The sequence below is a fragment of the Ptychodera flava genome, chromosome 14 (genome assembly GCF_041260155.1).
Source record: "Ptychodera flava strain L36383 chromosome 14, AS_Pfla_20210202, whole genome shotgun sequence".
Taxonomy (NCBI): Eukaryota; Metazoa; Hemichordata; class Enteropneusta; family Ptychoderidae; genus Ptychodera; species Ptychodera flava.
In genome coordinates this window covers 20,013,473-20,027,214 of record NC_091941.1, presented here as the reverse complement: position 1 = coordinate 20,027,214, position 13,742 = coordinate 20,013,473, and the positions used below count along the sequence as shown (strand labels likewise).

Genomic DNA, 13,742 nt, shown 5'->3' with positions numbered 1-13,742 from the left:
CGGCTCGTTTCCATTCAGACAAATTTAAAGGGAGGGGTCGAGGGAACTGCGCTCAAAGGTCGTAAACACTGTATTCAAGTACAAGTAAGTTTGTGATTATTGAAAGTTAAAACACGTTTGTCACATCAAATGTAAAATTCAAATGTCGCAGCTATGTTGACTTGATGCATCTGGATATAGATATCGTGAACGAAATACATTGTTTGTGAACAAGAAAGTCAAACAGGCGCAGTTCCGACGATTCCCTCCCTTTAAAAAGAAGTTACAGCTTTCTATATTGTGGAGAGCACAACAGTAAGAAACTATTAAAAGCGCAAGTGCGAAATGATTTAGTTCGAGGTGATGGATTTGTCCTTTGTAATGAGTTTACCCAAATATCGTATCCATGCAAGTGGTATTTCAAGGAGGCGGCGATGTTGAATGCGAAAGTACAGTCACTGCCATATCAAGAAGAGTCTGCACAGAAACGTATACACAATTGAAAATTAAACAGATTACATTTAAATGTTGTCTTAGGTTAAGAGGAATTCCCTTTCCGACCCATGTAGAATGCGTTGAAACGGCTGTACAGTACACTATGCCTCAGATCTAAGCTTATCGGTAAAGCTTGCATAGTCGTTACTGACTGAAATCAGGGTATTTGGAGAAATTTCTGTCAATCTTACCCGATTCCCGGAAAAAAAACCCCCAACTTGCAAGAATCATACCGCTTTGCCCCGTAATTTATCAGAATTATCAAATATGACGAAAAGACAAATTCGATATACATATAGCTTCACAAAATTTTGACCAAATCTGATGAAATCACGTAACTGTGTTGACAATGAGAAACATTGATATGACATTTCTGGTGAATGGTCCCACCCTTCACTTAGATCATACCCGCTTTGCCCCCAACATTTCATTTTACAAATTCTGTCAAACTTTTGTAGAAGCACAACTTAAAGCTACTTCTGTGTCCTATCATTTTCCTCACATCACAATTGCCATCCACTCTGGAGCGGCAATATAAATGTTTGAAAGTGAAATGCTTTACAGAAGAATTGGGTTCATTTTAAACCCTTAAAACCCCATTGTTGGTGAAGCCTTGTGTTGTGGATGACGAATTTCCTGTAGAATGCGCCGCTGGGCATCCATTTTTAGGACACTACTCGTGTGGGCTCATTTGCAGCCTATGACTGAGGTAAAATAAAGCTTGTATCTTTTTGTACACTGAGTTACGGCGGGTGTGGCTGCATTTTGGAACTTCAAATATTGGTAAATTTTCTGTAATTTGTTTTCCTAATCCAAAACTTGAATGGTCGCCTCTGATTTTTGATTCTTGATTACGAACGAAAATGGTTTACCCTTTTTTATCCCCATTTCCCAATAAAAGAGGGTCTGCACTCACAACTGACAACAATTGAGGTAGGGCCAAACCATGGTGATGAAACGGTTAAAATTTCCTTAAAGAAGCCACCCAGCAAAGTCAAAACTGCAAGTTTTGGGCACACATTACTTTAAAAGTTAGACTCCAGGAGGCAGGGCAAGTGATTGACACCATGTTTACAATGGAAAACGTGCACCTCTGTAAAAAGGTAACTGGGCCATAACAGTGAAAGTATTGTCACTCTGTCAATATTTAATATACGGCAACAGTAATGATTCAAGCTCAACAGAGAGAATCTTTATTCACCTACACAGATATAAATAGCGTATTTCATGTATACTCTCATAAAAAGATGCTTTATTTCCAAGTAAAAAGAATCAAGAAATACATGCTGTGAATATTTCAAGCGCCAACTTGGTGGTATGTACAGGACTTGTTCTTCCAAAAGCACGGTCTAATCACAGTTAACTTCAAGCAAACAAGATGCGGTCGTGTGAGCGGGATAACAACTTTGCAAGTGTCTTCACTGTTTGCCTCATTCCGATTACCTTCGATCATGTCATGACATAGTACTTAGGGTGATATAATTATCACATGTAAGACACAGTACACGCAAAGCAATTCACAGCCCTCCCTTCCTCTGAGATACAAAGTACAAAGTTTCCACCTGCAGTTGTACACTGGCCATGGGGTGAACCCTAAAGAGTGACAACTCATGTTCTGCCGCGCTTTTTGCATACAAGAACATTGCAATTCTACTGATGACACACAATGATAAATTCAAAGGGGCATCTTATTATGATCTGAAACTCAAACCACGGTCCCTCCACATGGAGGGACCATGCTCAAACCTGATGCTGAAATCCACACAAACCAATGACTAATTTACTAATTTCTGAGGTTTGAAAAATTGATACACAAATGAAATGTTATCAACAAAATTCCTGCTCCTGACTTCTTCAAATGGAACATCAGTATAAAATTGTAGCAGTCAAATAAGTAGTAACTCTGCACAATGGATTCTCCTTCTTGGTGTAAACTCTCCTATGCGTGCAAAGACATGTATGTGTGCAAGATTTTCCTATCACTGCATCAGAAATAAAATCAGATGACATCAAACAAATTTGCTAGCGATAGCTAGCACTTTAGATAAGTCCTGCCTGCTTCTAAGATGTGATGGTACGGGCACAGTTATCCTGGACCCAGTCGGGTTTCCGCTTTCTTCAAGAAGGATTATATTGTTCGTGTCAAACTTGGGTGTGTTCCTTGCCCCCGGCATCTTGGTTCCCACAATCAAGGCTTTCTTTTTCTGTCCCTTTATGGCGACTAACACCTTGTCTCCGACTTTGCCGACACGCTGTTTGTTGTAGACGTGTATGCACCTCGGTGGCTTGTATTTGGAGGCCGCACCGAGAGCGGAGTTGTCCACAACACGTAAGCGACTCAAAAGTATGATGGCCTGGCTAGGTTTTGTGGTACTGAAAAACATGCAGAGGGATGTCATCATTATTGTACATGGAAGTATGGATACGACACAAACTTGAATATTTACAACTTTTACAATAAAAAAGTGTTGTTATAACCTAATTGACTTCCTGCATTGAGTGAAGATCAAGATGTTCTCAGGTTCACTGACAAAATTTGTACTGGGCAAACATTGTCTGGATGCAACTATCATTCGAGATTATGCACATAAAACAAGTCAAATATTTTAAAAGACGACCTAGCGGCCGATATAGCTCCGCTGTGTTTATGTAGAGAATAACTATTTTGACAAATGTTGATGAAGAAGGTGGAAATCTTTGATAGCTCAATTCAGTGGCCAGAAAAAGTGGCTAAAATAGCTGCAAAAATACACAATTGAAGATTTCATCATACTTTGAATATATCACATCGGATCATCCCTAAGAACATGTCAACCAAAGCTATCTGATGAGTAGTTTTTTGAGAATAAAATTTTCTGACCAAAAATGGCAACAATTGCCCCCCCCCCCAAAAAAAATTGCAGATTTCATCATAACTTCAAAAGATCAAATTTAGTTCATCTATAGGAACCTGTATACCAAATTTCAAAGCTGTTAGACCAGTACTTTTTGAGAAACATATGTTTTGACCAAAAATGGCTAAAATTGCCCAAAAAATTCAAAATTGCAGATTTCATCATAATTTCAATAAATATCATTTAGTTCATCTATAGAAACCTGTATACCAAATTTCAAAGCTATCAGATGAGTACTTTTTGAGAAACACATTTTTTGACCAAAAATGGCTAAAGTTGCCCAAAAAATACAAAATTACAGATTTCATCAGAAATTCAATATATATTACTTAGCTCATCTGTAGAAACCTGTATACCAAATTTCAAAGCTTTCAGACCAGTACTTTTTAAGAAACACATTTTTTGACCAAAAATGGCAAAAATTGCCCAAAATTACAAAATTGCAGATTTCATCATAATTTCAATAAATATCATTAACGTGATCTGTAGGAACCTGTATACCAAATTTCAAAGCTATCAGATGAGTAGTTTTGGAAATACACATTTTTTGACCAAAAATGGCAAAAATTGCCCCAAAAATACAAAATTACAGATTTCATCAGAAATTCAATACATATTACTTAGTTCATCTATAGAAACCTGTATACCGAATTTTAAAACTATCAGACCAGTACTTTTTGAAAAATACATTTTTTGACCAAAAATGGCAAAAATTGCCCAAAATTACAAAATTCCAGATTTCATCATAATTTCAATAAATATCATTAAGGTGATCTGTAGGAACGTGTATACAAAATTGCAAAGCTATCAGATGAGTAGTTTTGGAAATACACATTTTTTGACCAAAAATGGCAAAAATTGCCCCAAAAATACACAATTACAGATTTCATCAGAAATTTGATATATATTACTTAGTTCATCTATAGAAACCTGTATACCGAATTTCAAAACTATCAGACCAGTACTTTTTTAGAAATACAATTTTTGATCAAAAATGGCAAAAATTGCCTAAAAAATGCAAATTTGCATATTTCTGCACAATTTGAACAAATCTGAAATAGATCATCCCTAGGGACATATGTACCAAATATCAAAGCTATCTGACTGGTAGTTTTGAAGAAGAAGATTTTTAAAGATTTTTTTACCAAAAATGACAAAAATTGCCTTAAAAATACAAATATGCAAATTTCACCACGATTTGAACAAATCTGACTGAAGTCACCCTAAGTAAACTGTATATTAAATTTCAAAGCAATCGGACAAGCGGTTTCAGAGAAGAAGATTTTTTTACCAAAAACACCAAAAAGTGCCCCAAAAATACAAATATGCAAATTTCACCACGATTTGAACAAACTGAAGTGAGGTCACCCCAAGTGAAGTGCATATAAAATTTCAAAGCGATTAGACGTTGCAGTTTCAGAGGAGAAGGCAATTGTTGACGGACGACGACGGACGACGACGACGACGACGGACGACGACGGACGACGACGGAAAATCAACCTATTTGATAAGCTCCGCGTCGCTGACAGCGGAGCTAAAAAAGACGATCAGCAGTAAAATATTCAATCATATGCGCACAACGTCAGTTTTTTTGTTATATAAGCCTGTAACAGACCATAAATACATGCCTTAATAAACGTGTGGACAGGCTTTTGATATTGGCTTCAATTTTGTCACGCGCAAAATGTGAAGAATATATAAAATCCATGAAAAAAGTCCAAAAGATGCGATGTGCAGGACTGTAAAATTATTCAAATCATACCACATATCATCCAAGGAATACTGAATATAACATACTGTATCATCACATATCTTACATTCTACCTTGGTGACCTTCTGGATGTTGAACACAGATCTACTACACAGACAGCACCAAACAGTCAACAAAAATGTTTAATTTTTTTGTGCCAGAGGCTTTACAAACAAAAAGAAAGGTTTGCAAGAACGCCATCTTACCTGAACTGACAACTGCACTGTTTTGGAATGAGTGAGTTCACAAAATTCCTGTATAGGGTCCCTAGCAGGGCCATACCTGTGACAGAACAACAACTGAAAATCAGTTACAGTTAAACTCTGGTATGGACAAAAATGAAAAAACAACTGTCAATGACACTATGTGCTCACATTCGGTTTGAATTGGTCCATTCAAGAAATATTTAAACCAGAAAAAAACAAGAATGACAAAAGCAAATAAGGTCTCCAACTTAGGTACTGGAGGTCATCTTTAGGAACACGCATATCAACTTCTATAGCAATGGGAGAAGCAGATCCTAAGCAAAAGTCAACAACAAAAAACAGAGAAGGCTTGATAAAAAAAGAAAAGGTGGGCGTGGGCAAAAATGCACAAGGGATCTGGTAAAAAAGTAATGCTGCATCATCGATCTTCTAGACCCTACCCCTCCTGCATATCAAATGTTCCACCCTTGGTATTCAGTGTTCTCCACAAATGAAATTAAAGGCGGGCGGCTAATTAGCATATGTATTTGCATAATATTTGCATACAATTTACATATCACCAGGGCTATTCACAAGGCGCTCCAGTGATGAGATATACTTCTGACATTCTCAATTTTTCTCCATTCAGCAGTGATTAACGGCAAGCTATACAATTTATTTTCACATTTAAATCCTGTCTATTTACTTTAAATAAATAATAAAACATCAAAAGTGAAAAAAAACACATTGAACTAATACAAACAATACACAATTTAGTAAATATATTGCACAATACCAACATGAAAATTCAAAAGTACCGGTAGGCCTACATGAGAAGTAATCAGTGTTCGAAATAATCGGTGGCAAATGGTGGCACGTTTTCATGTGACCCTCTGTTACTATATGTTTGTCTGTAGCCGGATTGGTAAAGCCATGAACGTCTTTTTTTTTACGTCCATGACAAGTTGACACGGGACTGAATAATGCACTAAGTTACAATGCGGAGTCAGCGGAGCATGCCTGCAGAGAAACATACGTTGACTTTAAAACTCAATTCATAATAAAGGGAGGCCCGAAAAAAATGATACCAAGTATTTCCAAGAGAAAGATTTGAAATTTCATCGACTCTTAGTTCGGCAAACGTACAAAACTTCGACAACTGCGCGGCTAGGCTGCCATGCACGTTTGTGTGGAGCACGCTGGCGCACTAGATCTCGATCACGCGCGACCTTTGAACTATACAGTAGGCCTACAGAACCGTATGTACGGTACATAGCTGCTGTATTCGGATGATCACACGAATGATGATTTTAGCTCGTGCAGTTTCTTTTTACTTCATTTCATTGTGCCTTTGATATTTTAAAACGGTCACGGATTTTGAAACTTGATCAAACGCAACTGCTTCTCAAAGTCAATCGAATGAATCCATGCAAGTTACGAATGCGTGACAGGAAATGACACACATGGCTTCAACGTCATGTGGACGTACACGGATCTCAAAATGGCTAACTTGGCTCGGATACGCAACGACCTGAGCACGCGAAGTACCATACTTTTTTGCATCTGATATTTGTCTCAACCAATCGTACGATTTTAGCCAGATCTGATCGAAATCACTTTTCCTGACCTTCGGATCCTTACAAGTACGAGACATTGGCGGCAATGGCAGTTGACAATAGCATAGATGCTTTGACTGAGTGTCCGCTGGCAAAAATGCAACACCGAGCCTTCGAGTCGAGTGTACCGTGTCCGTTGTATGAAATGGACGGTGTCTGTACGGTACGGTCGGCAGCTTAACACATTTCAAGCTTTTTGAATTGAAGTCTTAGCCAGTGTTCATCGGCACTACGGCCGTTTCACACTTGAAAAGCTTGCTGAAATAAGAGCGTGACAAAATCGCCGCTGAGAAACATAGGTCTTCAACCACATTTACTAAAGAGTATCGGCGCCGGCGGATATGAAACAGGATCGGGCGAAAAAAATAAAGGATCGGGGCCGTCGGGGCCTGGGGAGAACATTGAGGATTGCATGCAGTCGCAAAACAAACCGACAGATGTGTGAACGGTCCCTCTTTATTACACGACGTTGTCAGTTGCTGTCATTTTTATTCAATAGGCTTTCAGATATTGTTCGGACAACTGACTGTGAAAACAGTTTAGGCGACAGAAAACAAAGGTGGGCGGGCGAGATAAAGGCGGGCGGGCGAGATTAAAGGTGGGCGGCGACAAAAGAAGCCGCGCACCGCCCGTCAAAAACCCCTTGTGGAGAACACTGGTATTACATAAGACCAAATGACAGGAAGTACATTTACAACCTTGGAGATTTTTAATTAATGCCATGAGTGTTATCATTCTAATGTAAACAGCACTTAAGTTAGTTACAGATGGTGAAATGCCTTCAACTGTGGGCGGTGATCACAACATCTGGAATTATCCTGGATCCAATTTCTCATCAGTTTATGTATGTCTTACATAGAAAAGTTGCAAAAATTGGTCCAAAATGAAAAAAATCACCTCAGCTTTGTTTTCTGGATCAAATTTTCCTACAAATTGGTACCAAATATGACAAAATTATGTTCACAGCCTTCAAAATTGTCTCACAACATATCCTGGGTTGGTGTAGGTCATTTAAGGTCACAAACTGAGAAAAAGTACCTAAAATATACAAATTTTGGGGTTTCCCAACACTTTGAGCAGAAAATTTATCTAATAACATCTTTCGGGACTTTATATCAAATTACAAAGCTATCAAACAAGGGACTTTATACCAAATTACAAAGCTATCAAACAAGTAATTCTGAGATAAAGTTTTCTTGGCCAAAAATGACAATATTGTCTTAAAAATACAATTTTTTATGTTTCAGGACAATTTCCACATATCTAACTATTGTCATCTCTGTACGTCTGTGAAACAGATATGAAAGCTGTCTGTCCAGGGGTTTTAAAAGGGAAATACTAAGATTTTTTGACCAAAAATGACAAAATTGCTTAAAAATAGTAATTTTCCCAATTTTGTCATAGTTTCAACAAATTAGAAGAGTAACACCCTTGCAAAGAGACAACCCAAATTTAAGAGCGATTGGGCTGGTGGTTTCAGAGAAGAATTTTTACTGAAAATGAGAAAAATCACGAAAAAATTCAGCAAAAATACAAAATTAAGGATATCTTCACAATATTCATAAAACTGTATAAGGTTCACCTAGGTACTTGCACACAAATTCTCGAAGCAATCAAAAAAGCGGTCATTAATTCTTAACCATTTTCACATTTTGTAAGCTCATTTGCATAATTTGGCAATGCACACTTCATTTGAACAAAATCCCATCTATAGCCCAGGATGCATCCACACACCAAATACCAGGCCTAAACGTGCAGCGGTTTGCGTGTTTTTGATGTTGACGGACATACTGTACGTACAGACATACAGACGCCATCGACTTCGCCTATACGATAAACTCACATTGGTAAAACCAAATGTGAGCTAAAAATACAACCATTACCGGTAATGGCTATGTACTTCCAGTTGACAATGTGTGAAAATACCACACATATGAGAAATTCCATGATATTGTCACTTTTTACTACACTAAGAGAACTTTGCAATTTGAACATTCAGCAGTCATACTGGTAATAGAAGGGCCATTAAAGTGACAAAGTCTGCCATTTTTCATGAATTTTGTTTGATACGAGATACTACATGTACTTATATTGTTTGACATGTTGAAAGATACTGAATGAATGGGTGACCATGCATATATTCGACCCCGTTTTAGACAAATAAATGAAACCATCGCGAAAATATTGTGTTGCTGGCCATGCACTATGTCGAGCTACAAAGACAAATATCTATGCAGAGATGTGAAACCGCACGGAACCAATTAGATGTGGAGTTCACTCGCACCATGAGAAGGTGGAGGGGGGTCTTCTCCCTTACATACCTGCACAGCACCTAAACTTTACATGCAATAGCTCTCTCATAATCCATGCTCTAACTGTGCTCATAAGTCAGGACCGAGCTGCAAAATTGTAGCTCTACGGTGAGGCGGTCGGTGAGTTTTGGTTTTTGCGACATCGCTCACCAGTAGAGCTACAATGCCGAAGGCCCTGAAGCATACAAAATAAGCACGCTGCACATGGCACGGCATTTTGATGTAAAATCCCATATATTTACTGCATTTGGTCATACTGATTCATCACTACTGAAGATTAAACACTATACTACACTAACCTTGTCGTGTATGGGGTTTGGTATTTGTTCAAATACGTCGATCGCGTTCCAAAAACATTTCTTGGAGCCGCCATTACCAACTTCCGGTAATGGCGGCTCCAAGAAACACGCTCAATGTTTATGGAACGCGATCGACGTGTCTGTGCTAATACCAAACCCCATAAACGACAAGGTTAGTGTAGTATAGTGTTTAGTCTTCAGTAGTGATAAATCGGTACGACCAAATGCAATAAATATGTGGGATTTTACATGAAAATGCCGCGCCATGTGCGGTGCGCTTATTTTGTATGCTACAGGGCCTTCGGCATTGTAGCTCTACTGGTGAGCGAGGTCGCAAAAACCAAAACTCACCGACCCCCTCACCGTAGAGCTACAATTTTGCAGCTAAGTCAGGACCATGACATTCACTCACTGTCACATCCATGCTGTCACAGTGCCACTGAAACATTCTTTGAGTGTCAATCCTGATGTCAAGCGTGTGAATGTAATCATGGATCTGGAGGTAGAAATTTCTGTCGTGTTGGCTGTGCAGCGCCTACCTGCAGAGGCTGCACAATCGTCATGATGATATTGCAGCTATGCTGCAACCATCATAATGATTATTGAAGCTATCATGATCATGGAAGAATTGTAGCCTTTGTGGGGCTGGGCCGTGCGACGTGGGCTTCTTTAAAGGCTATAATTATTGCAGCTAGGAAGACTCATGTAATCATGCTCAAACCATGGAGCTACCAAAAGATAGCTCCATGCTCAAACCATGGAGCTAGAAACGGAAGGATCCGTTTCTAGCTCCATCATAGTGTTGAAACTGAGAGTTTGTTAAAATGCAGACATGAGGTATACCTCGTAATGTTTCACCAAATGGAACCCTATGGTGGTGATATACAAAAACTAAAGTGCACAAAATACCACATTCCCGTGAATTGAACTAACACTCACCGAATATTAACAATATTTTCAGTAAACACACTCAAGGTGGGATACGACTAGAACGTGCTAATGTCCACATGTCACCTACTCTTTACAAGAAAGCCCGTAATGGATTGGCCAAATACTCGTACACCATCCAATCAACATCATTCTTTTATAGCTACTTAGATGGCAAACAGTACGCATGCGTTCGTCATGTGGAGTATTTAAAATGACCTTTGACCCATCGCAAAGTGCTATTAAGTGTAAATTACGGCGCACTGTTTACACAGTCCGTTGGCGCGATTGAGGGGCGGAGTAGAGAAATGTACACGTTTATATCATAGGTATCTCTAGTATGCATTAAACAATTTTAAAAGTCGATCAGATTTTTAAAACGCAGGAAATTAAAAGTCGGGTTGTAAAAGTTCACCATTTTGAGTTTACGTACACGGTCCTCGGATACGGTCCGACTCCGAGGTGAGTACATTTATACTCAACTATACTGTAGCTCATTAAATAATTGTCTCAGATCTGTATTAATCATATTTAATGCTGCTACTTCTATTAAAAACAAAATTAACGGCGTCCATTCGTTCATGCATTTTTAGTTTATCGAACAGTTTCAGTTTTAAATGGAGTATGAACACTTAAAACAGAAGAATGTGCAAAGGAACATAATTTCGACATACTGGATAAATGGCAATGCAATACCCAATTCCTTCACAAAATTCACTATTAATAAGGGAGAAAAACCAGTTGCCGCCAACGAATTTTTAGAAGAGAACAATACATTATAGTCCACAGACATTTCTTCTTAGATGGAAATTATGAGGATTTATGATGATTTTTGTCAAAAGGCATTTATACGCAGCTATTAAAAGAAATAAATGATGGCCGTTGGATTTCAGGAACTTGATGAAACTTTATTCGCCAAGGTCCCTTTGTAATGTCAGCCAATGGTATGCATAAAAAAAAACCCTGTGCTTTCTAAATATAATAATTGTTATTTATGAAAGGTCATAAATGTCAAATCAATGACTTCAGATTTAGGAACAAAGGCATGTAAAGCGATTCTGTATCTAAGCCACAATTGCCCTGTGAGTGATACATTATAATTATAAAAATTCATGTTTTTTACAATTGATTTACATCATTGGGATGTTTGACTCAAAAATTTGAGTGGTACGTCACTATATAGCTTGATTTATAACTGTTACTTACCATGATTGCAGCTCAGATGTGAACATCTGTGTATGTACTAAACCACGTCGTCCGTATTGATTTTCATGGACCCCGATGTATCCCCATTGATAACAGCAGAACGAGCTAGCTGTCAACGTAAGTTTTCTCTGAAGTTGTATAATTCCCATTGTTAGAGAGAAAAATTGAACAGATGTCCAGTGGCTGAACTAAATGGAAAATTTAATGGTTTGTTTTTGCCGATGATATTATTTGCTTCAAACTGCTGATCATTCATTCATTTCTCAACTCTATATCTTTCAGCAGTGGTTAAGAAAAAGGCAGATGGGATTATATCTCTCAAACGTGATCCTGACAGGATTATCAAATTGAAAATAACTGTTTGGCATACGTCTTCTAGTACTCATATTAATGACATACACTATATGTATAATATTTGACTTCTTAGCAAATATCATCTGGGTTATTGAATTTCCATTATTTTAACAATTAATTGGTTGGTACCATTTTTGTACCCTCTGTTACGCTGGTGAACCTCAGCTATTTCCTCTAATCTTGCCATGTTAGGAAAAAAAGTAAATTAACAAGATATGTCTGATTCAAGACTCCGAAAGCACTCCAGATAATTGAAATCCAAACTTTACAGTTCATTATTTTGTACTGCAGAAAATGTATGTTGATATACATGTGACCTTTATCGGTAAAATGGAATCTTCCAAGATAATGTATTTACGTAGTGCTCTGTTAATATTGTAGGGTCTTGAGGTGTTTCTGCTTTCTAGTGCTACTTTTAACTGTGCGTCGACAGTCACCTAGGAATTTCTGTTCACTATTCTCTCTTGCTCCTGCCCCCCCCCCTGATGAATACCTCACTTTGACCGTGAAGAAAGCAGTAGACTCACCTTCACCATTGGAAACGCAAATTGGTGAGTATATTTCAATGAACACGTCTGTCCTGACTGCATATAAATAGGCCCGGTACTTTTTTCTCGTCAGATTTGCAAATATTTTGAGCGAAGGTTAATGGCAACATCACTGTTTCTGATTCGCAGTGGCATTAACAATTAATGCACTTGCTACGGGTTGGTGTTGTTATGCAGACTGATATAAACTAGTTTAACCCCTTGAGCTCAAAAGTCAATTTTTGTCGCCTTTAAAAAATATATCCCAGTCACTTTTTTTAAGATTTTTGCCAAAATTTTGATAAGAATTTGTAGCTGATAACATGTGATGACCATTTGGTTCAAAATTATCAAAATCATTACAGGAAAACTCATAAAAATTGGTAAAATATTGCACTTAAATTTTGGTGGGAAAAATTACAGCACTCAAAGGGTTAATGAATATCACCCTCAGGGTGAATACTAATTCTGGGTTTTCCACCCACTGTTTCTCAGTGTCAGTTGTATCAACGTGTCAGAATTATCTTTCTGGAGGCATACTTTTTATTTCTGATTTCTGCTCAGGATGGCTGCATTGAATATTATAAACATTCAGCTACTGTTTTATGCCAACTGTTTATAATCTTGCAAAAAATCATTTTTGATCGTGTTATAAGATTTTTCATGACCAAATGTAGGTCAAAATGGACACTGACAGGACAAAAGTGTTCGTAATCAAAGCCAATAATTTTCGAGGTTAATTTCCTTTCATTTGATGACCTCTACATTTATTTTACAAAAATTTAACATTCCTTCTATGTATGTGGCCGTGCTGCAAATAATGTGTTTCTAAACATTTTTAGTTTATTTGCTTTAATTCATATCTTAAAAATTGAAGGGAACTGTGATAAGAATGTCAAAAGGTTAGAGGGAGGCATAATCCAGAAATATAAACGATGGAAAACAATGCATTTAAAAATCATTCTATCATGACTTGCGTAAATATTTTCTGTGAAAATACTTTTTTCATCAATACTCCCGAAAGGTTGCTGAAGATGTGTGATATGACTTTAATGGATTTTTTTTGTTGTAGGCCTGATACTGTGACACTTTTTAAACACAATGAATAATGCAGGATTTTTTTTTTCAGTGCAGGAGTGTAGGAAAATCACCAGAGTAAACCTTCCTTCCCATTGGGAAACATATGCACACAAAGCTT

At 37.7% G+C, this 13,742-nt stretch overlaps 2 protein-coding genes across 5 annotated transcripts in view; one reads left to right on the top strand and one right to left on the bottom strand.

Moving 5' to 3' along the window:
• Positions 1–1,620: 1,620 nt before the first annotated feature.
• On the bottom strand, positions 1,621–10,560 carry LOC139149675 (large ribosomal subunit protein uL14m-like). The gene is made up of 3 exons (XM_070721538.1): positions 10,470–10,560; positions 5,325–5,400; positions 1,621–2,847 (listed from the first exon to the last, which is right to left on the bottom strand). Exons 2-3 carry the CDS (start codon positions 5,396–5,398, stop codon positions 2,484–2,486), a joined length of 438 nt encoding a protein of 145 aa, XP_070577639.1. The 5' UTR covers positions 5,399–5,400; positions 10,470–10,560; the 3' UTR covers positions 1,621–2,483.
• A 125-nt stretch (positions 10,561–10,685) lies between these two features.
• LOC139149672 (calcium permeable stress-gated cation channel 1-like) overlaps positions 10,686–13,742 on the top strand; it is a 43,103-nt gene continuing 40,046 nt past the window's right edge. Inside the window, exons 1-3 of one of the 4 annotated variants that reach the window (XM_070721532.1) lie at positions 10,686–10,919; positions 11,675–11,780; positions 12,399–12,568. The gene's annotated coding sequence lies outside the window, so the exon portion shown is untranslated. The remainder of the gene's footprint in view (positions 10,920–11,674; positions 11,781–12,398; positions 12,569–13,742) is intronic. The other 3 variants (XM_070721536.1, XM_070721533.1, XM_070721535.1) reach the window with 3 other exon arrangements.

What these genes read in the sequence shown, in the direction of transcription:
- LOC139149675 (XM_070721538.1), bottom strand. Translation starts at nt 5,398, where the DNA reads ATGGCCCTGCTAGGGACCCTATACAGGAATTTTGTGAACTCACTCATT. An exon ending in CAGTGCAGTTGTCAGTTCAG is followed by an intron (nt 2,848 to 5,324) that starts GTAAGATGGCGT and finishes CATGTTTTTCAG; the next exon opens with TACCACAAAACCTAGCCAGG.